Below are 25,869 nucleotides of genomic sequence, written 5' to 3'. Positions count from 1 at the left end.
CCTGATGCTGCCAATTTTAGTGTTCCATTGGTGTTGTTAGGGATATGAAGAACTGGTTGCATCAGTGGCTGGAGAATTGGTCAAGCTCTCAAACTACCTGAAGTGGGTTTGTTTCCTCCCAGCTATTGATTAAAGTTATCTGAGTCTTTTAAACAAGAGAAATGTTGTATTATGGCTGTCACACAGACTGCTGAGTTATTTTGAAAACAAAACTATGACTAGAAACTTTGTTTGCTTTAAAGAAGAAACCAAGAAATGAAGACCACTGTGAATGCACCATAGGGAGAATGATTTTGGATTTTTTGTTTGGCTCTACAATGTCCTCAGCAATCAAATAATTTGTTTTTCAAAAGCCACATGACTTTCATTTGGGTACTGTTAAGGAATTTGCTATAAAATAGTTGACCTTATCAAGACAAGGAATGAGGTGCTTGTTTTTCTGGGGGGCACAGTGGTTTTTCCTGTGTAGCTTCTTTACAGCACAAGGAGCTGCAGCTGTGGGGTCTGTTGGCCACATGCAGCCTCGTAAAGTGTAAGCTGCTGTTCATTTTCTTCTATACAGGAGATAAGTTTTGAGTTTTTTGTCTTAGGGATTTTTAAGTCGCTGCCTCACTTCCATGACAGTTGGAGAACAGCAGTATGCTGTATTTTATTTTCTGGTTTTGCAGGCTATAAAGTCCATAAAGTTAAAAGGGCAGTGCAGTAAACTGTTTATTCTATAAAGTCTTTATTTAACTCAAAATACTTGATCTCTCTGACAGGTCTAATAATGGCTAAAAGCAGTATCAGTATGCCAAGAGTCTAATTTTAGTGAGTCCTTTCCATCCCAAGCTTGTTGCTCATTCTTTCTTCTTTCTCTGTTCTTTCCACTTAGCTCAGTCCTGTTCATCAGTTCTGTTTTTGTGGCTTTCCTTTTAAGAACATAACTACTTTTCAGTGTGATCTCTGTACAGACCTCAGAGTCTAGCACAGTCAACTGATTTGAGTGTGGCTCAGAACACAGTTCAAAAAAACACATCTATTCAACTTGAGCAGTGCTCATTTTTCCTCCAAATGGCTGCTGATGACTTCAATATGAGGAGTTCTTCTATTTTAATTAGATCCTTGCCTGAGATTATGCAGTTTCAATCTGAATCAGCTGAAAGTTTCATGAAGTCTGGAAAGTTGAGGAGGATTTGGAACTTTTCAGGGTGGGGTTCTCCCTATGGAATGACTGGTTCTGGCCCTAGATTAACCCCTAACTACCCTGCAAATGCAGAGAATGCTCTATCCAGACCTATCTGGAATTTTATTCATACCCTACTGCCTGGACAAAGCAGGTCAAAGCATGGCATTTTAGCTTTATTACCCTCCTTGATTGCTTCCTATGTTTGTGTGACTGCAGAAAACCATTTAGGCTCTCAAGAATACAGTTTGACATCCTGTAAAGCTGACAACATCCTAATTTTATGATGGAAATGTGAGCTTTCTGGGGAAGAAGCATGTCTCTTTAGTCCTGAATTCTAAAATCTGAAACAGTCCTTTTCTTTTGAAAAGGGTGTGAGTTTTAGGACACTGGAAATTGATCAGATGGCAGTGGTGCCATATGTGCTAATTGGTTCCTCTTGCCACGGGGAGCTCACTTAGACGTGTCCTGAGCCATTGATCACAATAACTAATGATCTGGTGGTAATTTTAAAGTTACAACTCTTGGGTCTGTTGAACTTTTCTTCTCATCTGTCCTTCATTATCTTATCTTAGAAGATAACCACCCCCTGCTGTCTGTAATCTGATGCTCACTTCAGTAATGTGTAAAAACAATCTGTTTTTACGATGCTGAATTAGGGGAAAGCTGTATCTGTCAGTAATGTTGAAGAGATTTCTGATTTTTCCTTTGCAGGACGCATTACAGAAGTTAACTGAAATATTAAACTTAAGTGGAGCTGCTGCTTGCCAGGACGCTTGTCACCCTGCCAAGCACCGGAACACGACTGCAGTGCTCGGCTGCTTGGCAGAGAAATTAGCAGGTAAAGCCCTGGGCTTCTCCTCACAGCTGGCACTGGGCTCTCTGCAGCACCTTCTGCTTTGCCACCCACCTTGCACACCAGGTCAGAGGTGTTTGCTTAGAACTGAATCATGTCCTGCATCACAGGGGTTACCAGGTGTGACAGAATCTGGTTGATTCAAGTGTCTGAATGAGCCATTCACAAATCCTTCTGATGTGTGGTTAGTGATTGGGGATCACTGTTTGTTATATTGCCTTAGCACTGGTGATCAATCTCTTCTGCAGACCCAGCCTGGCTGTGAATTACTGAGGACACTTTCTCTAGAGTGTAGGCAGGAATATCAAGTTAGTGGTATTGGAGGCTGTATAGAAATAAAAAAGAAATATGATTTTTCCAGTAGACATGTCTTATTCTATTGTAGATAGCTGAAAAGATTCTCTTCTGTGTTGCTTAAAAGAAAATTGCTGAGATTCTATTTTAAAGTGACTTAATATAGAATTTTTATTCTGTTATTCCTACCTAGTGCACAGTTGGAAACTGATGATTAAGTTTCCTTCCTGCTGGTGATCTTTTGTATCTAGTTTTTTTGCTCCTTTTCTGAAAGTGGACAGGAAATAGAGGAAAAAAGTGATTGGTGTCACCTAATGGTTATTAAAACTCAATTACTATATTTCTGTGGGGAAAAAAACAAGTCAAGAACAAGGTCTGGAAGTGTTTGTGTACTGTAATACTTCTACTGTATTATACTAAGTCAAAATGAGATACTGTATCTACTTCTATCTTAGTGGACACAGATCTCATTGTGTCAGCTCAGGCAACAAATTTGTTAATGAAGTGTTGGAACCCACTGCAAGTTCTTAAGAGCTTGTAGATGCCAGAGTTTGATTCCCTCATGTCTCTCTATTGATTAAGTAGACACTCTTTCAGGGCTTTTCCATTTTAAATTGGCTGCTTGCTCTGGTGCTGCAAGCTGTATAGTTAACTATCAAGTTGGCCATCTCAGGTGCTCAGTTTTGCTTATTTTGGGCTACTGATAGATGGAGCTGGTCTTTACACATTGACTCTGGAAATAAAGGGGAGACAGTCTTTTTTCAAAAGTAAAGAGCATGAAAATGCTGAGTGGAGTCTTGAACTCTGTACCCATCTAGAACTGAACAGGACTGTAATGTGCCAGTAACTGTGATTATTAAATGTGCACCAAGTATTTTATTAGAAACATTGATAATTGTTTTATATTATAGTTTTGCTTTGCTGTGAAGTTGTTTGGTGTTCTTTAATTCGTTACCTTGTGTTTAAAAGAACTGTGGTGATGGGTATGTAGTACTTTCCATGGAGGGATTTCATTCCTGATGTTCTTGCAGGTCCTGCAAGCATAGGCTTGCTCAGCCCAGGCATATTGGAATATTTACTTCACAGCTTGGTAAGTGTCTTTCATCTTTTTGTATGTATCCATACATAGCAATTATAATGCAATATTATTATTATTATTGTGAAAAGTTGAAGTCATGTCTGCTAAATATTGGCAGTGTATGTTACAAAAAGCTGAAATTCCTGAGCCTGTGGGATCTCCATCCTTGGAGGTAATCAGAAGTCAATGGAACAAGGCTCTGGGTAGCCTGATCTCTCTGGGTCTATCTCCACAGGAGGGTGGAATACAGGAATTTTGGAGGCTCCTTTGAACCTAAAATCTTCTGTGACAGACTTACATCTCTTCTTGTCTGTCTGTACTGGGTATTTATTAATTAACTTTTTCTTACTGCCCATGTTTAGAACTTCCAGTCCCACCCGACAGTGATGCTTTTTGCACTAATAGCACTGGAGAAGTTTGCACAAACAAGTGAGTATTGGCCTGGTGCTGCTCTTAACACCATGGCTTCTGCTGCATTATTGTCACTTGCTTTGCCTGATCACTTGTGAGCATAAGAGTCTACATTGGTATTTATTGCTGTAGTGACATCCTTCTACCCCTCAAAACCCCTGAGATATTTGCTGAAACTTATTTTCCCTGTTAGAAATTGCTGTAGAAGGATTTGTGATGGGGGCCTTTGTCACTGACATAAATCTGTATTAGACTTGGACAACAGTTAGCATTGGGAGCTTGTAGGCAGGAAAAAATATTTTTTGCTTTAATGACACCCTCACCCACAAACCCTTAAGAGATTTGCTGAAACTGGCCTTCTCATCTTAGAAATTACTACATAATGTCTTATGACATGAGACCTTTGTTACTTGAAAAGAAATCAGTCAGTACTGGGGAGATGGAGAACAGCTGTGATTGGTCTCTTGATGATGCAGCTCCATGCTGAGAAGTGGTAAATCTGAATGAAGATAATTCCACATCTGCCTGGGAAAACAATTTCATGCTTGTAATACTGAGGTTTAGATGTGTGTGAAGAGTTCTACTGCATTTGTAGGATGTTATTATTTTTAACTTATCCCTAGCTGATAGCAATTACTTTTTTTCCTCTTAAATTGCAGGTGAAAATAAAATGACAGTTTCTGAATCGTGCATTAGTGACCAACTGATCCTGCTGGAGAAATGGACAGATAACCCAGACTACTTAAAACGCCAGGTTGGATTCTGTGCCCAGTGGAGTTTAGACAATCTGTGTAGGTATAATAAAGGAATGGATTCATTAAACAGTAATCACTCCTCCCAAGAGATGGAGGACTCCTTTGTGTTCATTTTTTATGAGCACTTAGTGTACCTGGCTGCGTTTATAATATCTCCTTGAAAAAGAAAACAAAACCAAAAAAACCACACCAACAAATATATCCAGTGTAATGGTATGGAAAGAAAATTTTGGCAGGGAAAATGTTTTTGAAAGGAAGTGGTTTGTACTCTGCAAGTTGGAGCTGCAATGAAAATTCTTCTTTGCACCAATTTCCTGTAACCCACACTTCAGCCAATTTGCTGAGTGGCTCAACAGTGCAGCTCTGTCTCTGTGGAACATCTGGGTTGCTGACATGTCCTGGTGATGGCTACTTCTGTGGCCACTCTACACTGGCAAAATGGCACAAAGAATTACTGAAGACTTTTTAAATTAAATATACTTTTTGATTTTTGTGATCAAAAGTAAAAAGTGTTTGGCAAAGCAGTGCTCTAGGTTGATCTTTTGGATTACTAAAAATCACTGAATTTGCTTGGTTAGTTGTGATTTCAAGGGTGCAGCAATTCTAATGACCTTGTATTTTCTAATGCCTTTTAGATAAATTCGGGTAAAAGGTCTGTTGGGCTTTAGGAGCTTTAGTCAGCTTATGGAAAGCCAGTGTCAGCTGTGTTTAGTAAATGTCTGTATAAGTGCTGTAGCAAGTTTGAGATATGAAGGGTCCTCAGATAAGACCTTTCACTTGTAAATTAACATGTATGTGTCAACAATTTGACACCTGGCTAGAGAAATGCTTATGATCCTTCCATGTAGAAAGGGAAAGCAGGGAGAGAGAGCTGCTTTGGCTTAGTTCAAGTCTATCACCTAAAGATGAGATGGTAGAAACCTTTAAATCCTTGTTTTTCCCTTCTTTCCATCCCCAAATCTGTTTCCACTGTAATAAATCAGAAAAACTCTCCCCACTGAATATACAAATACAATGGTAAATCCTGAAACAGTGGCACCTTGGTGAACTTGGATGCCTTCCATTTGCCTGTGGGTTTCCTGCAAGTACTAATTAGATTGTGGGAGCTCTAGTCAGAGGCACAGGTCATGCTTTCATGTTTGGAGGGTATTTAACACACACACACTCTATTGAAAGCTGTTTTCATGCAGGCAAAATCTCAATGTTTCATTCAGTTATGCCAAAAACTACCTAGATCCTAGAGAGATTATCATTGAAATGTATGCAATGTTTAAAATCAAGTTTTGCAGCAGCAGTAACTAACACTGGTTGGGATTTTTTTTTTTTTTTCAGTTTTAAAAGAAGGCAGGCAGTTTACATATGAGAAGGTTGACTTGACCAACATTAGGGCTATGCTGAACAGCAACGATGTCAGTGAATACCTGAAGATCTCACCACATGGATTAGAGGTAGGAAATTGTTTCATGTATTCAACCTGAAAAAGAGGCTGAAGAAAAAGGCAGGTTTTGCTTTGCACTTGCTCCTGTGATTTTGCAGAATGAATCCATGTTGTCTGCCAGCTTTGTACAGAAAACTTGCTTTGTCATCAAGGGGTGGTAGCATCACTACACTGTTCTCAGTTGTAGAAATGTTTACACTGAAGTAAGGCCTGTGCCCCAAAACTTCAGGGAAGTGAGAATGATTCTTAAGAGTCAGATGGCTTTTCACTTACTTTGTGAGCAGTTTTAATCAAAATATCATTCTATTGTTTGTCCTGTCTCATCTTGAAAAGCTCAGAGCAGTCAGATTTTTCTCTCAGCCACGTGGGTTTTTTTCCTTCCTCTCTAACTCCTTCTAAAAACTTGTTTGACTACTTAAAGATGAAATATCATGAATTAACATTGAAGGCCTCCTTGTCATTCCTACCAGGAATCAGTTAACAACCAACGATTTAGGTTTTCCTGTCTTGGTTGTCTTAGTCTTTAAATTTTTAGATTGTTTCTGTCAACTTTCTACTTTTCTTTTTTTTTTTTTTTTTGCCTGTGGCTTAACCACTGAACAATTTTCAGTCTTGCCTACTCACTAGTTTGTGTGACAACTCCTGCTATAAAGAGAGGTCACTTTGTCTGAAATGCCTCTAAAATACTCAAGAAACTTGATCCGGGGCAGGAAGGTGTTTGTTTGAGTGGTGATTTTGGGGACACTGGGTTTGAGTGGTGATTTTGGGGACACTGGGTTTCTGTTTGGTTTTGGTAGGCACGATGTGATGCCTCGTCCTTCGAAAGCGTAAGGTGCACGTTCTGTGTCGACTCTGGAGTGTGGTACTATGAAGTTACAGTCATTACTTCAGGAGTGATGCAGATAGGATGGGCAACCAAAGACAGTAAATTTCTCAACCATGTGAGTACCTGTAATATCATTGAGCTGGTGTTTTCCTTCTTACAGCTTCTGTGAAAATAGCTCTGGTTATTCTGTGATCATAACTGAGCACTTGCTTGTTTCCTTCAATTTTTCTGTGTCCATGAAGAGCTGGTTTTGCTGAATTTGGTGGTACAGGAGAAGTCAGTTATTGCTACAGACTGACACTGTTCACCTAAGTCACACAGAGCTGCAGCAGACACAGCTTGTTATCTGCTGGCTGTTGTCTGGAAGCTATAGGGAACTTATTTCTTATTTCTTGTAGCATAATCTCTTGGAAGTTCTTTGGATAACAATAGTTACTCTGTTTTTGGAAGCAAACAATAAGTCACCATGAACAGCAGTTTCTCATACACTGTCCTTTACACAGGTCACCAGGCAGCCATTTCATCATCCTCTTTAACACATTTTCCTATTAAATTAACTTTCACAAGGGAAATTACTCAAATTCACTCTGGGAGAACATGGTATTATTGAAGTGCAAGGTAGAATTTTAGGACAAAAGGTATGTCAGGCCTAGCCTAGTGCTGAGAATGGAAACAGTGCTGGGGTTCCAAGTTGACACTCCTACTGGCTAAGCTTGAGTGAGAAGTTCACCTGTAGCCCTTCTTTTCTGTTGTAATTGTGTGGCTTTCTGTTCCTACTTGGAATTTATTTTAGGAGCAGAATTATATATTTAATGTAGAGATAAGCAGTTAAAACTGCTCATTTCTGATTATTATAGAAAGTCATTCTACAGCTGAGTCAAATACAGAAGCTAATATGAAGATAGGCCAAATAGACATATGTGAGTAAATATTCATTGTGGGGGTATGAGATAAATACATTAAGGAGATTAAACAAACACCAGTGGCAAGAAACCCAATGGGAATGCAAGAGTAGCTTCTTTCACCATTTAACTTGGGTATTCCTGTGAGTTCAGAGGTCTTGCTCTATTTCTTCTAATTATTCATGGAAATAGCCTTGTCTTCTGCTGATGTCTAACATGCACATATCTCTCTGTGTCACATCTAAAGTCCAGTCCCACATTTTTAGCATGGAATTGAAGTGTCATTTACGTAAAAAAAAAAACCATATACAAAATCAAAAACCACCAACCAAACAAAAATATCATGCAGACCTGTGCTGAGCACAGTCCTTGCAGACACTGACAGTAACAGAAAGTGTTTGAAATAAAAGGCCATGTGTCTGCCTTTAGACTGCTAAGAGGCTTAAAAGATTTTTTTTCCCACTTACTGTTAAGGAGCTTGGTGTATGTGCATTTTTCTGTGTGCCCTGTACAAGGTATGAAAATAGGAGATGTCACAACTCTGAGTAGGATGATTTTTCTGTTGCTGCAGCTGTTTTGCTGGTGGCCAAATTCTGCTAAGTTCATCAGGTGTGTGCCTGAAACACAATGATATTATCCTCTGGGTATGTCACAAACACAGGCCTCAGAAGCCATATGCTCTTTATTTACAGCATCTGTAACAAAAAGACTAGTCCTAAATATGACATTAAACACCCATTAGCTGGGCTTAGCTTTAATTTGGGACATGGGAGGTTTGTGTAATCAGATGCTGTCTGGTATTTGCACTCCAGACAAACCATGCTGAGCATGAGGAAGTTACTTACCTTCCATAATGCTTTTGGGTTTCATGGTTGGGCTCTGCTATGTGACAGATTTTTCTCCCACTCTGAAACTCTTTAGTTCTGTGTTTGCCTTGGACCTTAGGAGTATCACTTGATAATGTTTTCACAATTTGAGGGAGGCTGGCAGTGAAAGGGACACAATATGCAACAAGTTAGGTGAAGGGGCTGTGTGTTTGTTCCCTTTGTGTACTGTGGGTTCTGGTGGCACATGGATATCTTGTAAGGAGGGCAATACAAGCTTGGTACTGGGACTTCCAGATAAGAGAGTGGTTGTTACTCTGTGGTGACTTTTAAAGATGCAAAAATATAACCTATTTGGGTACTAGCCTTCTGATACTTAAATACTTTAGCAGAAGTGATTTGAGGTCACAGAGAATGGAAGGCACATAGGAAACAATATCCCCTTCTCCCTTCCTCCTCAACCCAACAAATTCCCTTTTGATGTGAAAATGAAACTAAAACTAGTTTGAAAAAAAGGTTACCTTCATGGGGGAGAGAGAAAAAAACCCTTCCTGCTCCTGGAAGAGTGGTTTAGTGCCAATTCTTCACTTCTTTTTTCTGCCAGGGTTGGGATTAAATGCACAAGACAGTATTTCTTGTTTGGACTCAGATGTTCATTAGTTCTTATCTATGTTAGTCTCAGAGCATGAGTTCTACAGCACTTCACTAACAAACTACAAAATGAAGCCCTATCTCTTTCCCTACAAGGCCTTTTAAGGATAAACTGTCTAATTAAGAAATTACACCTAAATTATTTTTACTTTTAACCCAATAACCACCACCCACAATGACTTTTTCATCTAATTACACAACACCACCCAAACCCACGAAGAAGAAGGACTAGCCTCCACCCTAAAACTTCCATCTTGCTTTATAAATATTACTATATTTTAAAACCTTAAACTCCCAAGTTTTCCGCCATGTGATATTACACATTTCTATTCAAACTCCACACCCACAATCCCAGTTCTAGCATTCAACTTTGAAAGCCTTCTCCACGGCCTCAGGTCAAATGCACTGTTCTCTTGGGGGTCAGCTCCTGTCAGCACAGAAAGTCCAAAATTCTCAGTTTCCAGGGTTCCAGCAGTTTAGGTGAATGAACAGGCTTTAGCCCCTGAGTGTGAGGAATGGCTGCAGGCTGAAATGTTTTGCTCTCTCTCTGAAGGAAGGTTACGGCATCGGGGACGATGAATACTCCTGCGCGTACGATGGCTGCCGGCAGCTGATCTGGTATAACGCCAGAAGTAAACCACATTCCCACCCCTGCTGGAAAGAAGGTATTCAGCCTGTCTTCTGCTCTTCATCCTAACTGGATTTCTGCACAGGACTTTTTCCCCTTGCAGGTGTCCGTTCATAGGTGTGAACAAAGCAGTTACTGCCTAATTCTGATGATCATACAGGTTTAATAATTACTGTGTCTTTAAGAGAGATTTAAATGAGCACAGTGGGCACTACAGTCTTGTTCCCCAGTCTGTGTAAAGAGACTCTTGTTGGTTAAACACTTTTTGCTTTCAAATGCAGAGTGAAAATCATAGCACCAGTTAACATTGGACACTTAATCATTACACATTTTTCCACTTGCTTGTAGTTGTACACAACAGGGTTGAAATCTTCCTTTCTGGGTTAAAAGAGTTGTTTTAGAGAAGGGGAAAAATCCTTGATCTCTGAATTAGACTTTTTTTTTTTCTTTTTTAAGGAGGAGTTGCACTGTCTTGCTTACTTTAAATTCTTGGATAACTACTTGGACAGCAAAGTTCTGTTCTTGATCTCAGCTTTGAAATCTTGGTAGGATTCTGTGCATGCCATGCTTGTGTGAACTGTGCCGCCTTCTCTTCTATTAAAATTTTCCCCCAAGGATGGCTAAATTAAAACACCTCTTAAAATACATAGCACAAGCATATTGGAAATTTCTTCTCAGAACACCCACTTGCTAGAGTCTATTTTCAACAGGTGTAAAATAGCCAAGGAGTGACAGAGTGCAGTTTTCTTCTGGCTTTGGCAAATACTCTGCAATACTTCTACAACCATGTAGTATTAATGCTCTGGCAGACTAAAATACTTAATATTTTTACTATTTTCTCCTGGGTTTTTTCTGTTTCGGTTTGGGTTGGTTTTGTTTTTTAGTTACTGTCTGTATCAATGTATCTTCTTTTGCGCTTTTGCAAACAGTTTTTAAGACAACTCACAGTGACATATGTGATACTTGAAACAATAACTGTTTCAGCTGTTGACATTTAACAGAAATTAAATCTTTAAATTATTTTTGTTTTGCATGTAAGGAGACACAATAGGATTTCTACTAGACTTGCAAGAAAAGCAAATGATCTTCTATTTAAATGGAAACCAGCTTCCAGCTGAGAAGCAAGTATTCTCATCTGCTATGTAAGTGTCTGCTCATTTAGAAGGACATGACCTCTGTAGATAATTATGTTAATTATATGAAGAGTTTTCAATTTGAAATGTAAATTCATGTTTACTTACCTGAAGCCATCATTAAGCAAGTTTCCCTGTTGAAAGTTGTGTAGAAATCAGTAAGAGGGATATAATTTTACAGGTGGAATTCAGGGTCCAAAATAAATACTTTGGACTTTCCAAAGGTACGTTCAGCTCAGTGGTTTATACTGTCAGATTAGCATAGCGTTAAAATAGAATGAGGCTGCAACAAAGATGAACAATTCTCTGGTGCCTGAGGAACTTATCTTCTGAAAAATAAAGCCTATCTTGTAAATGTTGGAGAGGGCTTGTTAACTGACTGCCATTCACTGGGGCCAGCTCCTGGAGCAGCACATTGAATATTCATCAGGGGATGTCTCTTGGTAGCATTGCAGACAGGTGTTGGGCTTACTTTGCCAACTGTTGTTAAAATTAAAACATGGTGAACTCCTCTAACTCTCACAGGGAAGTTCAGCCTTTTACTTCAGAAAATATAAGCTGGTGTAATACTTGAGAAAGCAGCTTCCTATGCAGCTTAATTAAACATTACAGCACTTTGTCAGTTATTCCTACCAGGCTAATAACTTCATGTTTTCTCCTCAGAATAAAGTTCAAGATGCAGGCAAAGAGTAGTTCAGTTTAAAGAGTTGCTGAGTATCTTCTTGATTCAGCTTTTATTGCTCTGTTGAGTATGGAATTGACAAACTTGAGTACTTGTTAGAACTTGGAGTATTACTGAGCTTTTGCCTTTTCAGTAAATTTGAGAGGTGATAGTTGTGATTTTAAGTGTGACTAATCCTAGTTGTACAGTAGGCAGCCTTTATTGGCTGACTCACTAAGAAATTCAGATAAATCCCAATAGTAAATTCAGGAGTTGAGAACTAAACAAGGTAAGTATGTGCAGCTGCAACTTGATGCTCTCCCAGTTAGCTGCAAAACACTGGTATTAAACTTGTCTCTGTCTCAGGGTATATATTTAAATGGTAATAGTAACATGTCTGAAAACATGTCTACTGTTATTTAAGTCATTCTAAAATGCCTGTTTGTCATGTTGCAGATCAGGATTTTTTGCTGCAGCAAGTTTCATGTCCTATCAACAATGTGAGTTCAACTTTGGGGCAAAACCTTTCAAGTACCCACCACCAATGAAGTTTAGTACCTTCAATGATCATGCCTTTCTGACAGCAGAAGAGAAAATCATTTTGCCCAGGTAATCCTCTTACCTTGTGTGTTTCCATGCAGAGAAATAAAACGTTCCATGTCTGAGTTTGCCTTGTACTCAGCAAAATTAATTTCTTATGGGGTCAAACTTCCATAGGTTCCTCTTCTAAAAGGATGAGACAATAGGCTCCAGTGCAGCCAAAATCCAATAAATTAAAATATATTTTGTAATATTAAGCTAACTAAAATGAACTAGTACCACACAGCAAGCTGCTTTAGTGGAAGTACCTTCTGCCATCTAAGGATGATTAAGTTGATTGAGGAGGTATAGTGTTAATTAAAAAAATATGTCCTATTTAAAATTGACCTAATTTGTGGTGTTGACAGCATGGAGGTGCTGAATGATTGTAAGTCTTGAAATTGTCCTTTTCTGATCCTGATTAAAATTTCCCTGTTTTTGAATTATAGTACTGACAAAGGTTATTCAAATTTAGAAGTGTTTTCCCACGTAAATATAATTCAACCCCGATAGAAACAGGTCTAGATACATTCTTCTTTAGCTTTTACCAAACGTCTGGCAGGAATGAAAACTAATAGCTCATCTGAATCAAGTTATTAGTAATAAAATAACTTACTGGAACATAAGCAGTAACACTGTACAGTGTAATCTATGTGCTGCACCCTGGGTTTCAGACTGAAATAATCTTAAATTGCAACTAATTAAGTAGGGGTAAGGTTGTTGGAGGGGGTACTCCTGGCTGTAATAAAATTCAGAGACTGGTTTTGAATTATCTAGCTTTGATCAAGTGTATTTGAGGTACTTAAGTATCTTAGTTTAAAAAGAAAAGAAAAACCCCTTACTTCTGGGTTCGAGTCACACATTTGCAAAGTTTGAAGCTTGGAATATTGTATTTATGCAGAGAAAATCAAATGCAACTTGCAAAATCATGTTGTGCTTGCCTATAGCCAGAGTAAATTATTTCTGCTTGTGACTGCAAGTGCTTTAAGTGGTAGTCTGATGTAGTCTTTAAGATGATCTGTTAGGTACAAATTTGTGTTCTTCTGTCTTGGTAGTGTCCCACACTGGATGAGAGGTTTGTAGTTGCTGGCTGATGCTCAGATGGGATTGATGTTGTTCTGGCACTGCTCTTGCAGTGTTCAGGCAATAGCTGTGAGAGCTGTTACATGATTGTGCCAAAAGATGAGAGACAAACTGGGGGAAACTGGTTTCCTGTTGATGCCTGACTGGTGAAACTTGGCCTCCTGTGTTACAGACTCTTCATTATGCAATAGCACTGAAAGGCTCCATTCAAGGTTGGACACTGTTCTTTGTGTAAACAAAGATCATCCCTGCCCTACAGCCTGAACTGCTTGGAAATGATAAGCCAATTCTAAATTAAAATATAGCTTTGATCATCTTAAAAGTGATAGGAGATTATTAGGGTCCACTCATACAGGCCTTTGCCTTCTCCATCACAGGATTTAACATAATTCAGCACAACTCTGCATGAGTTTTAGTGCTTCTGATGGTGGGGCAAGACACATCACCCTGCCATTGAATAGTTGTGATGAGTGCTGTGTGTGTTCCAGGTGGGAAATGTCTTATTTCATCAGATGAGGGATTTTTACCTATTTTCTCTCCCTTATGGCTGTTGCCATACTAGGAAGTTGATTTATTTTGCAGTTTTTATTCTTTTAAACTGTGTTAGAGCATTGTAGGGTTTCTGTATGTTGTAGATACATGGGTTTGTGAGGTTTATTTCTTTGAGTTTTTTTTCATAACTCCTGAAAGCAGCCAGGTACAAAAGAATTTCTGTAAGTGTTCAGCTGTGGGAACTAGGAGAATTGTTATTTAATCCCCTCTTTGTCCCTTTCTGGCAGAGCAGAATAGGGAATCAGCCTGTTTTGCAGGACTCTGGGTGTGTTGAGCCTTCTTTTGTGGACAATTGTAATTGATGTTTGTCAGCAGTGTGATGCAGCACACTATGTTGGCCTTGATGCAATTATCAGAATAGTTTTGAATCTATTGCTTTGAGTCAAATTAATGTTTGAGGGGGTCTGTTTCTCTCTCCCTTCAGACACAGGCGCCTGGCTTTGCTGAAGCAAGTGAGTATCAGAGAGAACTGCTGCACACTTTGCTGTGATGAGGTAGCAGACACAGAACTCAGGCCGTGTGGACACAGGTAAAACCTTAAAAAATACCAAGTCCAAAGAAATAGGAAAATGTGTGTGTGATGCTCAGCTTAGGTGAGGCCATATGCAGTCCCTGCTCATCTTGGTTGACTCCCCAGGATAAAGGAAATAACCTTCTTTCATTTTAAGGATGTGATATGTAGAATTTAAACACAGTATTCCCACTATTCCAGTCATCCTAGACCTGAGCAGATTGAACCCCTAATTGTGTGTGTGTTTGGGGAAATACAAGGCTACATCTGTGTGCTGCCCTGGGCTACTGAGTCTTACTTCCCTGATGTCAAAGGCTTTACTGATTAGTACTTGATACTGGTGCTGTGAAATCCAGATCATGTGAGGAGAGCAATTAATACTCATCAAATGTTCAACAAATGGATTGTCTCAAGTCACAAATGCCTCTAAAAGCTAAAAATGAGGCAGCAGTATGAGTTAGACCATAATAGCACTTTCCTGCCTTTAAGCAGCCTACCAAGAAATGAATCCAGTTAAGTCCAATTCCTTAGTGTTTTAGAGCACTCAGGGAAGGAGTCTTGCCACGTGTCTAGATGCTGGAAAGTTAAAAAGAGATGTGCCTGGTGTGTGCCAACAAGAAGTGGAGAAGTTGCTGCAGGGCACTGGGCTGCTCTCCAGACCAGAGTGAGTGCAAGGATTAATGAGCACAGGGAAGTGGGATCCTGAGCAGCTGCAGGAGCAGCTGCAGGTCTGGGAGATGCTGAGCAGCAGGAGCTCCTCTCGAAGCCTGTAAATGGATCCACAACACCTGACTTGCAGTGCCTAATCTCCACACTGAGGGACTTGACTGTGCCTCTGGCAGGCTGACTAAACTGCTTAGTGCTTGTGTTGTTTTGTTGTTGTTGATTAGTTTTTCATACTGTAAAAGCAGGCTTTAACTGGTTTTTCTTCTCCTTCAGTGACCTGTGCATGGAGTGTGCCTTGCAATTGGAGACCTGCCCTTTGTGTCGACAGGAAATACAAACCCGAGTCAGACAGATCTCTCACATTTCATGACACATGTGGAGAAATACCACAGACTTGTTTTTAAAGAACTCCAACCAATACTGAAAGGGGAAAGCATCTCTAACCAATCTTTATGCACATAGAACCATAGCCATGGCCAGATTTCATGCTAACCTGTAATCTGTTTATCTTAAAACTGAAATCTTTAATAAGCTCTTCCCAGCTGCCAGCAATGGGAGCTGGTTTCAGCAGTCAGGAGCTATGGCTATGGGTTCCTCCAAGCAAGAGCAGAGGGAGTTGTCTCTTCTTCCCCTTTTCCTTCTCGCCTGTCGCAAGTGCTGAAAAAATTTGCACTGGAAGTACACATACAATGCATTCTAGAAAAGAAGAGAAAATAAGTATTTCCTAAAACAGGGCTGTGCTGTCTTGTGCTTGAAAGTCTCTATTTTTGGCAGAAGTCAGTACTAAAAAGAGAATGCCAATGTTTTCCTGTTTAATGTAGCCTCCTGCTGGTCAGAGACTCTGTATTTTCCAATATTAAATTGCTCAAAGACTGAATCTGTACACAGACTGATTTGAAAAGACAGTGTGGAGACTGTAGAGAAACTCACAGGTTTTAATAACTTGGTGATTCCAAAGAATGTTCTGATTTGTTTTTAAATGTTAAAAGATCAGTGGTATTTTCAAGTACATAATGTTTCTGATACTTTTAACTTCGGTACCCACATTTTTTTGTGAGGTTATAATTTTCAGGAGGTATTCTTAACTAATTATAATGCTGGACTGGAATTAATTTGATATTCTGGGTATTTTTTAAGGTATCATCGAACATCTTTTTTAATCAGTGTTGTTTTTGGAAGTTAGCTCAATTTTTCCAAAGTGAATATATCTTAAAATATTAGAGGAGAGTTCTGGACCCATTTATTTAAAACAAGGTTATTTGGATAGCAATTTCAGTCTTATTCTTAACTCCTTAAAAATGCACCTTGCTTGCCACTTGTCAGTCCTGCTCTGAGCAGGTTTGGGCCACACTTTTTATTTGTGGTAGGGATCATACAGTGGGAATCTCTGCTCCACTTTAAATACACATTTGTGATGTTTGTATGTTAAGGATGCACTTCAGTCGGCAGCTCTTGACTTTTACTAGGTTTCTACAAGGAATCAGGGTTCACAGCTGGTGTCAGTGAAGTAGCACAAAAATAGGTGGGGTTCTGCTTATTTTGCACCAACTGAGGATATGACTCAGTCTCTTCCAAGTCTTGCACCGGTTGATTTTTTTAAAAATATCTGTCTGTATAGTAGAACTTTACCAATTCACACACAACTTACACCAAAACCATCCCACTTCTTGGCAGTGATTCAGCAGCAGAGGCTGTTGTAGTGAATTCTCATGGTGTGATGTAGCTTATTTTTAAAATCATTTATTATTTTTATTGTACTACAAGTACTAACGAAGCAGAGCTGAGGCTGCTTCTTCCTGCTGAGCACTCTGGCTTCCTACAGACCTCAGCAGGAGCTGAGAGCTCTGCACACAGGTCCCAGAACCCAGCTCTCTAGCAACTCCTTTCACCTTCTGCCTTTGCTAACTCAAGGGTGCTGAACTTCATCCAGAGATGTGTGAATTAGGAAAGTTCTGTCCATTATTTTCACGTTGACTTTTGTCCAAATGTAGACTGAATCCAGCAGCAGAGTGCTGGTTAGTGTTTTTGCTAAAATGTGGATTCTCTTCCACCTTGGATGCCTGGTGTGATTTAAGTCCCTCTGTGCCACAGGGATCTCATTTCCTTGCTGACTGTACTTTACAATGTTTTGCTGTATCCATGTTTTCAGTCAGGGCCAAGTCCCTTCCAGCTCCATGTTCAGTGAGCAAATGTGAGCGCCATCACTGCCACAAGGGTGTTAAAAATGTGGAATCACTTGAAATGAAGTTCTAAGCTCTTCCAAATGCAATGATGAGTTTTTATCCCTAAGGTACCAAGTTACAAATCATACTTTAGGGAAGAAGTGGGACAGAACCATTTTGAACTCTGCCTTAATAGAGTCTAGTAATTTCAGGGCTTTGGTTTCCCTGGCCAAGATTAACTGAGGTAAAATTTTCAGAAGTGCCTAGGACTCCCAATTCGTATCAACTGCTGTATGAGATTAAGGTCTTCAGGCCCAAGTCCACAATGGCTTCTAGGCATCTGCTGTCCCTTGGAATGCAGGTGACCGTAGAGCCTCGCTGCCTTTGTGGACATGGGGCTAAGTGCCTGTGTTCTTTATGAAAAAGATGTGAATGCTTTGGAAAATTTTGCCCCAGACCGTCTTCCATGCAGCTGGTGCTGGGCACAGGAAGCCAGCGGTGGCGGAGGAGGGAGCTGTGTTGTAGAGAACTGTCCTGTTCATTTCACGAAGGGAAAGACTGTACACTTGGAGCGGCTTTCTGCCGCCATCCACGCCGGGGGCATTTCTGTCAAGCTGGATACTCCATGACCAGAGCGGTGTCACCCTCGCTCCCTGCACCCCCATGGCTCTGGGGACAGGGACGGGAGGTCCCCTCACAGGGGGAAACGAGTTGTAGCAAAGTTGTCCATTCAACAATAAAAACATCCTGAAGGCTGGTTGTTGTTCTTAAATTCCTTTTGGGCTGAGACGGAGGTGCGTCTATGCGCTCGGGTGGGACATTCGTGCCCGGGGTCCCAGGTCCCAGCGCTGGTCGCTGGGCTGCAGCAGCCGCGGGCTGTCCCCAGCCCTCGGAGCTGTGCTCCCTGACGGGAGGCCCGCTCTGCCGCTGCCACGAACAAGCAAACATCGCCGTCTCCTGCCTGCCTCAGGCCGGACCCGGCCCGCCGCAGGTCGCGCTCCCCGACCCGCCATGGCGGCGGCTCCGCCCCGCCGCACTCTGATTGGGCGGCCGGGCCGGGGGCGGGCCCAGCGGGCCGGAGCCGCCCTGTGATTGGCCGCGGGCGGGGCGGAAGAGCGCGTTCCCCAGGAGACGGCGCGAGGGGAGGGGGCTGCGCGCCGGCCTGAGGGCGGTGGGTGCGGGACGCGGGGCCGCGGCCCGGGAGCGGCGGGATGGCGCTGCCGGGGCGCTTTGTGCAGAGAGGGAGGGTGATGGCCGCTCCCCTGGGTCCCTTTGAGGAGCGGGAGGGAGTGAGGCGGGCTGGGTGCCTGGGGAGGGACAGGGCTGGAGGGCTTTGTCCACCCCCCTCGCCGGGATTGAGGATGGGGAGGCGAGGGACGCGCTCAGCTCCTGCCGTGCTCGCGGTGATGCCCCGGCACTGCTCCGAGGGCCGGCGGTGGGTGAAGCCCAGCGGGAGCAGCGGGTTCCCATCGCCAGTGGCCGCGGCACGCTGTGCGCCCTGTGCCCGGGGTGCTGTGCGCCCTGTGCCCGGGGTGCTGTGTGCCCGGGGTGCCCTGTGCCCTGTCCCCGGGAGCTCTGTGCCCTGTCCCTCACAACCACAGGCCGAGTGTCCAGCCGGGACACAGCCCCTGGGATCGCTGTCCAAAGTCTGGCCTGCCAGCCTGGTCTGGGACACAGTGCCACCTTTATCTTACCTGGCTTTATTTCTATAATGGTCAGTCACAGATATTTCAGGAGAAAAGACGTAGAGGTGACCCAAAACCCCATTATAGGGACTGGTTGCATTTTGAGCCTGTTCCCTGAATAGGCAGAGAAAGTTTCTAGATTATTTGGGTTATTACAGAAAAGCAGTAGTAATCATTTTGGAAGAACATGATGTTGGAATTCCTGTGTTTAAGAATTAAAATTTATTTCCTGATTTGCTCTTCAGGAAGTGTATGGCAGGTTAGCAGCTGAATTTGTATTAACACTAAGTCATGTTATTCTTTAGCACTTTGGTCAAAAAGAAGAAATAACCACTAACAGCTGAAACATACAGATTGTGTCTTCCACTCTGGCTAGGCAGGAACAATGGAGACTTCTGATGGAGAAAGTTTGGATGTAGCCACGTGAGTACGCTGCATTCTCATGTGTCAGATTTCAATAAGCTAATTGCTAATTAAGATATCTTGATAGGAATATAATTACACTGTTTAGCAGATTCTGCCTCTTAGGAGAACAAAGGTGCAGAATGCAAAGCTTCAAGAGGGAATAACATCAGTACAGAGTTCAGGTGAAGTCAAACTAAATATCACTGTGGTCATTGTAGCACTGGGTAGCTCTGCTGAGGGATCAGAGCAAGACTTGTAAAGGCTGGAAATTGCTTTTTCTGGTGTTTGTTTTAAATTCAGAATTTCTCCTTTTCAAGAGTGTTTCTTGTCTTACGTCACTGATCCTGAGAGGAGACTCTTCCTCTGTTTGAGTGTTCTTCTAAAACTGAGCCTATCCACAGGTGACCTCAACCAAATTTGGCAGATGCTAAGATGCTGCTTCACCCCCCAAGTGTCTGCCATACTCTTCTCGAAAGAGTTGTGGCAGAAGGGGATGTGTGACTGCCTCTGTCATGCGTGGATTTAACTCTTCCAGCCTCAGACTCTCAGCAACGGCCAGGGCTGCCTCAGCAGTGCAGTGTGCTGGCCCAAACTGGGTATTATGAGGTGACAGGGAATTAAACCACAGGGCTGGTGAACTCGTGTCTGTAGGTGTGTGGATGCACATGTGTTGTATAAAGAGATGAATCGGGTTCTTCTGGAACAGGTAAATTCCGTTACTTGCACAGACAAACCAGGGTTTAAATTAACACTTTCTCGGTTGCTGTTAGGATAAGCTGTAGAACTAGCAGTAGCATTTATTTGGAGGGGGGAAAGAGTAGAAGTCATCGCTAGCACAGTGAGCGCATGCCAAGGGAAGCGCTGAGCCCAGGTGAGCTGCCCGGGGGTGTCCCCGGGCCGGGCCAGCCCCGCTCCGGCCGCTGCCGCCCTCCTGCGGGCTGGCCCCGGCCCCGGCCGCAGCTTCGGCTCCGCTCCTCTCCCGGGAGCGGGAATGGTGTTGCTAGGATATCGCTCGCTGAGCAGACGCCTTATTAAATCAAAGATCTCTTAATTTTTTTCTGATCAGAGTGAGCCTGATTATAGTTAAACTGTCGGCTAAACTACTGTTGGATTAATTTCACTGGAGTATTCTCTAATGGCAAAGTAACTTTAATGAGCTTTTCTAAACTTAGTCTGAAGGGCTCTCCTACTCTGTTTACTGATGAGAAAGAGACGTTCATTTGAATTTAAATGGTGCTTTCACTGATCGAAGCCAATTTTTTTTTCTTAAAGACAAATATCCCTGTTTCTTTGAGACTTCCTTCCCTCACGTGTGAGAAAAGTTTGTCTTTCATCCCTTGGAGGAAATAGGAAGAGTTCATCTCCCACTAAAGATGAGCTGTGAATGCCAAAGACATCCTGTGTATTATTTCCTGTGTCTGAACAAGTTGCTCAATAATAGATCCAGACTCCTGATGCTGTCACCAAAGATTTCTTCCCTGGATTAATTCAGATCCATAATGGTGTTTAATATTTGCTCATGATAGAATAACTTTAGGAGATTATCCCATTTTTTGGGTCATATAAGGATGTTTCTTGCATAATAAAAATATTTAAGTTTCTTCAGTTATGGGTTAGGTTTGGTTAGGGTTAAGTTATAAGGTATACTTGTGTATACATTCAGTTTAAGTTGTTCCACAAGACCAAATATTTTAAAATATTCTCTAGAGTGTCTGCAGTTCTCCAATCACCATGTGCAGGAAAGAGAAGGGAAACTGGTAGCAGCTGGGATTTGTGGGGTGGAAAAGGCTTAATTTGCTGTTCTAATTACACTCTTTACATTCTCTTGCAACAGAACTAGAATTACCTTGACACTAATGCCAGTAAAGTAACATTTGTTCTTTCTTGCAATTAGGCACCTTACTGTGAGGAAATAGAGGCCTGATGAGAATCTCCATGGAGCAGTCTTCTCATCAGTGCCATGGATTGTTTTGTAGGTTGAACCTAGGAAGTTCTTCAGTTATCTTGTAATTACTGGGTTTATTTGTGCTTAGGATTTTGTTAACACTTTTTAATTTCAACTTTAATTTCTGCTGTGGTCAAAATATATGTATATATATTCCTTTGCTTTCAGCTCCACCACTTCTGATGAGTTTGATGCAGTTGTTGGCTATCTGGAGGATATCATAATGGGTAAGCTCTGCAAGTAGGTACAGACAACAGCAGGGCTGTTAAATGTGTTTTAGCTGCTCTTCTGTTAATTAGCCAACATACAGAGCCCCTCCCTGCTTCATGGTGGCTTTCCTTCCTTTCCTACCTGGTAGTGTAGTAAAAATATACATAACATCCTTCTGTGTGCATGTGACTCTTGAAAATTATTCTCCACATCACTGCAGAACATTGTTTCATAGACAAACAGTAAAGATGTTTGTGCATCTCACAGAGAAATCAAAGCTTTCTGGGATTTTTATGGAAGAGACTGTGAGAGGCAGCTTTCCCTTCCCCAGCTCTGCCCAAACTTCTCCTGACACGTCTGTCAAGATGTTCTTAGAAGCTGCCATGGTTTGTCTGGGCAGTTTTTTGCAGTGCCGAGCTGCTGCTGCTGCTGCTGCAGGGAGCCTTTTGCACTCTGATATAACGTGCCTGAGCTGCAGGCTGAGAGTTGGTTCTATTCCAGGACTGAAAGCTGCAAGAATGGGGAACCTTGTTTCTTTCTATCCAGCCCTAAAGCACAGAGATGCTCATAGAATCACAGAATGGTTTGGGTTGGAAGGGGCCTTAAAGATCACTCAACTCCCCTGCCATAGGTAGGGACATCTTCCACTAGAGCAGGTTGCTCACAATCCCATCCAGCCTGGCCACTTGGCAGTAAAAGATCCTCAATTCTCAGGAATGTGGTTTTAACTGAGCAGTCACTGTGTGCAGGGAAGTTTTTTACAAGGTGCCAAGGCAGAATTCAGCCATCAGCTGCTTAATAGGAACAGCACATCATTTCTTTGGTCACATCCTTCCCAGAGAGATGCAGATTCTGGAGCCTCAGTTGCCTGGTGATGCAGTTGCATCTGAAGGAATGCTAGCTAAATTAATTTGGAACATTTCAGAGTTTGGAAGGCTGTGACTAGTGTCCTTTACTAATGTTCATAAGTAAACTTTTTATTGATACCTGTTTTGTGGAAAACCAGGTATAAATAAATGGTAACCTACCATATTTATTTTTACTCTTATTTTCTTCCACAACTGGAAAAAATTCTTTGGCAATTGAAAACTTAATTTGGGAATTTCACTAATATTTTAAAATTTAAAGAAAAATACTTAGAGTTCTTGTAGGGAAGAGCTATTCACTTAATAAAAAATACAGATGTTTTGTTGACTTTAGAGCCAGAGCAAAAAGAAGTTGAGAATAAATAACTATTTATAAATGTAGAGCAGGAGGAGTGTTTTGGTAATATTTCACCATCAGCCTCTGTCCTCTCACAGCTGGGTCAGAAGTGGTGGTTTGGCAGCAGCTGTGGTGCTGATGTGATGAACTCTGCACGTGTGCAGGGCTCTGTGGTTACAGCAGGGAAGCAGAGGACCAGTGAATGTGGGGTTTGTGTTACAGCAAGAATGACTAAACTCCTGACTCTGTGCTGCATTTCTGTTATGGCCCAGATGATGATTTCCAGTTAATACAGAGGAATTTTTTGGAAAAGCACTACCAGGAGTTTGATGACTCAGAAGAAAACAAGCTCATCTATACAGACATTTTTAATGAATATGTAAGATACCTTTTCCTATTTTTCTTATTTTTTTTTTTTAATATAGTTCTCCCTTTATAAAATACTGGGCTTACATGGAGCAGATCCCAACATGTTACTGTCTCCTTCAGAAGCACAGCCATGATCTGTGACCAAGAAAAGTTTTTTTCTGAAGCTTTAGGTTCCTTTCTCATTGTTTCACACAAAATTTTCTAGAGATATGTTGGAAGTTGTGTAGCTCCCTTGAATAGAAATTTAGCCAATTGCTGTAGTAAATAATGTGTTTAGCATGTGTGCAAACAAAGTTTCTTCTTCTCCAGTTGTATTATTTCTTGTATTGGATAATTCAATCACATTCTTCATGCAAAGCATAATCAAGAAACTAGACCAGTCTACTATTCAGTACCATTAAATGAGTTGGAAAAATATTTGTTACTTGATACAAAAGTCAGTGTTTGTTCTCCCCAAGATCCCCAGCAAAAAAGGTGCAGCTCTGTGCCTCAGGGCTGGTGTGAGAACAGAACCAGCAACACCCACCGAGGAGTCTGCAGTTGTGCCCAGTGAGGATCATGCAGAGTGTCAGGAAGGTGTCAGTGTAAGGATGCTGTTTGAAATCTGCTTCTGAAATCTGTTGTGATCTTACTGGGGTGGTCTGTCTGGGTTTTTTTTCAGATCTCTTTAGTAGAGAAATACATTGAAGAGAAGTTGCTTGATCGGATTCGTGGGTTTGATATGGTTGCTTTCACTGTGTCATTGCAGTAAGTCTCTGCTTTGCTTTTGGTTGAGGAGTGGCTTATGTGCCTCTCAGTTCTTTTTGTCTAGATTAAAGCTTAGGTTTTTGGCTGTTCTCCCTTTAGATAATGGTTCCACTTTAACTTAACATAGAAGTGTTCATGCTGGCAGTGGCTGACCACTTTTCATGCTTTCGGCATGTCCTACTACTCTAAATTTCTGAATTGTCCTGCTGAAATATATTGGGTTTGGAGGGGTAGGAGGAGAAATCAGAATGAGAACACTGGAGGATTTTCGTATTGCTTGTTGCTTTGAAGCCAAACCCTTAAAAGATTGTGTCTTATCTCTCCCAGGCACCTCAGTAGCCTGGTGGTGTTTCAGTCATGAGGCTGAATTCCTTTATTGCAGTTTTCATATGGAGCATCCAGAGAAGAGTTTGCTTTGTGTTCGGCTTTTGCATTGGGTCATTTTAGCTTAACCAGCTTCCTGAAGAGCTTGTTTTTAAAAGATCACTGGTTTTCCCCTTGAATAAGAAAATCAAGTGTAATTGGGAACTGAGTATCTTAAAACATTTTAATTTGGTTAATTTTTAATGTTTCTTAAATAAACAGCTCAGGTTTGCAAGGACTGATATGATACTCATAGGTCTTGGATTTAGATAAATGTAATAATGTAGTTGGATTTGAAATACTGCATGGTAATATTTGGCTGCAGTTTTGCTATATGATAACCTGCAATAACATTCTTGTTTAAATACTGATATCATTCTACTTGTCCTTTTTGACCTTGTACCATTTTAAAAATAACAAAATTTTCTCACACAATTTTCTCATTCCCCAACTTCTTTTTCTCTGTAGACAGCGCAAAGATGAAATGCCAGGTGATATATTTGATCTGCTTCTCACATTTACAGACTTTCTGGCTTTCAAAGAAATGTTCTTGGAATACAGAGCTGTGAGTATATCACCTTGTTTATTTTCATTGGCACAGTAGCTGTTGATTTTTTGTAGCTCCACCTGAGAGTACCAAAGGAAAAGTTACTACAGTAGGTCACAGTATTTAATCAAAGGCTGTAACAGAGTCAAAAGAAAAATTATTTCACTGAGTGGCTTTTTAAACTCAAACTGCACATTTAATGATTTCTAGAAAACATTAATAAAGCTGGCATGTGGAGCAGCTCTTCCTGCTTTTGTGAACTTCCTGCATTTGTGAATATTGTTTTCCAAATGACCGACGGGAACACTTTTTCACAAGTCTCTGAGCTTGTGGAGTCTCCATCCCTGGAGATATTCTAAAGTTGTCTGGACACAGTCCTGAGTGACCGTGCTTGAGCATGGGGTTTGGCCCAGATGACCTCCAGAGATCCCTTTCCACCTTGGCCATTCTGACTCTATTGTATCTTCTTTTATTTTTTATTCCTAGCCTATCAAAAATTCACTTTTTAAACTTCTTTCATTTGTTTTCTCCTCCTCTCTGTGCCAGCTGGAGAAATAAACAAGAGTACTAAGATTTTTGGATGAGGTTTTTCCTAGCAAAGTAAAAATCGGTGCTCTCCAGTGTCGGTCCACTCCTGTTTGACAAGGAGCAAAGAGTCACAGTTGTGGTTATGCCTCTGCCTCTTCCCCATCCCTGTGAATTTTGTGGAAATGGGGACAGGCTGAAGAGAAAGAGTCAGTCTGTGTATCAGCATCAGGAGGAGTTTCTGGTGGGATTTGCAGACTGGGCTCTCTGAGAGGCAAACAACAGGAGCCAGATTTCAGTAGATCCCTGAGCCACCAGCAGAGCATTCCCAACCAGGGCTGAGCAAGGCTCTGCTCCGACATGGGCAGACCTGGCAGGGTGACAGCCCCCTTGGCCCAGGGATTCCTGCACGATCTTCCTGGGTTCACAAGAAGAATTCAATCACAGATGCTCAAGTAACATCTAATTTTATATTGGTTTGATGTAGCAGAAAATGTATTGCCTGTTTCATTTTTTGAAATGCTTATTCCAAACCATCGTGGAGTCACAGATTTATTTTTTCCCCGTGTTTCTAGGAAAAAGAAGGTCGAAGTCTGGATTTAAGCAGTGCATTAGTGGTGACTTCATTAAACCATTAAACAAGACATTCTGAAGGGAGTTCTGTTGTATTTTAAGCAAGGTCTATTCAAATTTCA

At 41.3% G+C, this 25,869-nt stretch overlaps 2 protein-coding genes across 4 annotated transcripts in view; both read left to right on the top strand.

Annotated features, from left to right (window-relative positions):
* Nucleotides 1-17,932, top strand: part of RSPRY1 (ring finger and SPRY domain containing 1) — a 35,766-nt gene extending 17,834 nt beyond the window's left edge. For both annotated transcript variants that reach the window (XM_053952878.1, XM_053952877.1), the window contains exons 6-16: nt 1,880-2,006; nt 3,347-3,405; nt 3,756-3,822; nt 4,464-4,595; nt 5,892-6,007; nt 6,795-6,938; nt 9,754-9,865; nt 10,868-10,970; nt 12,079-12,231; nt 14,261-14,365; nt 15,287-17,932. In XM_053952878.1, the coding sequence (XP_053808853.1) occupies nt 1,880-2,006; nt 3,347-3,405; nt 3,756-3,822; nt 4,464-4,595; nt 5,892-6,007; nt 6,795-6,938; nt 9,754-9,865; nt 10,868-10,970; nt 12,079-12,231; nt 14,261-14,365; nt 15,287-15,383 (1,215 nt within the window). In that variant the 3' untranslated portion in view covers nt 15,384-17,932. The remainder of the gene's footprint in view (nt 1-1,879; nt 2,007-3,346; nt 3,406-3,755; nt 3,823-4,463; nt 4,596-5,891; nt 6,008-6,794; nt 6,939-9,753; nt 9,866-10,867; nt 10,971-12,078; nt 12,232-14,260; nt 14,366-15,286) is intronic.
* A 335-nt stretch (nt 17,933-18,267) lies between these two features.
* Nucleotides 18,268-25,818, top strand: ARL2BP (ADP ribosylation factor like GTPase 2 binding protein). 2 transcript variants are annotated; one of them, XM_053952820.1, is made up of 8 exons: nt 18,268-18,346; nt 19,166-19,283; nt 21,160-21,271; nt 21,379-21,437; nt 22,896-23,002; nt 23,654-23,739; nt 24,571-24,667; nt 25,750-25,818. In XM_053952820.1, exons 3-8 carry the CDS (start codon nt 21,189-21,191, stop codon nt 25,810-25,812), a joined length of 495 nt encoding a protein of 164 aa, XP_053808795.1. In that variant the 5' UTR covers nt 18,268-18,346; nt 19,166-19,283; nt 21,160-21,188; the 3' UTR covers nt 25,813-25,818. The 2 variants fall into 2 exon arrangements, with proteins under 2 accessions (XP_053808795.1, XP_053808796.1); XM_053952821.1 differs by lacking the exon at nt 21,160-21,271.
* The last annotated feature ends 51 nt before the right edge of the window (nt 25,819-25,869 follow it).

This window comes from Vidua chalybeata, chromosome 11 (assembly GCF_026979565.1).
Source record: "Vidua chalybeata isolate OUT-0048 chromosome 11, bVidCha1 merged haplotype, whole genome shotgun sequence".
Lineage (NCBI taxonomy): Eukaryota > Metazoa > Chordata > Aves > Passeriformes > Viduidae > Vidua > Vidua chalybeata.
The sequence above is the reverse complement of the archived record's forward strand: the minus strand, read 5'-3'. Positions and strand labels throughout refer to the sequence as shown.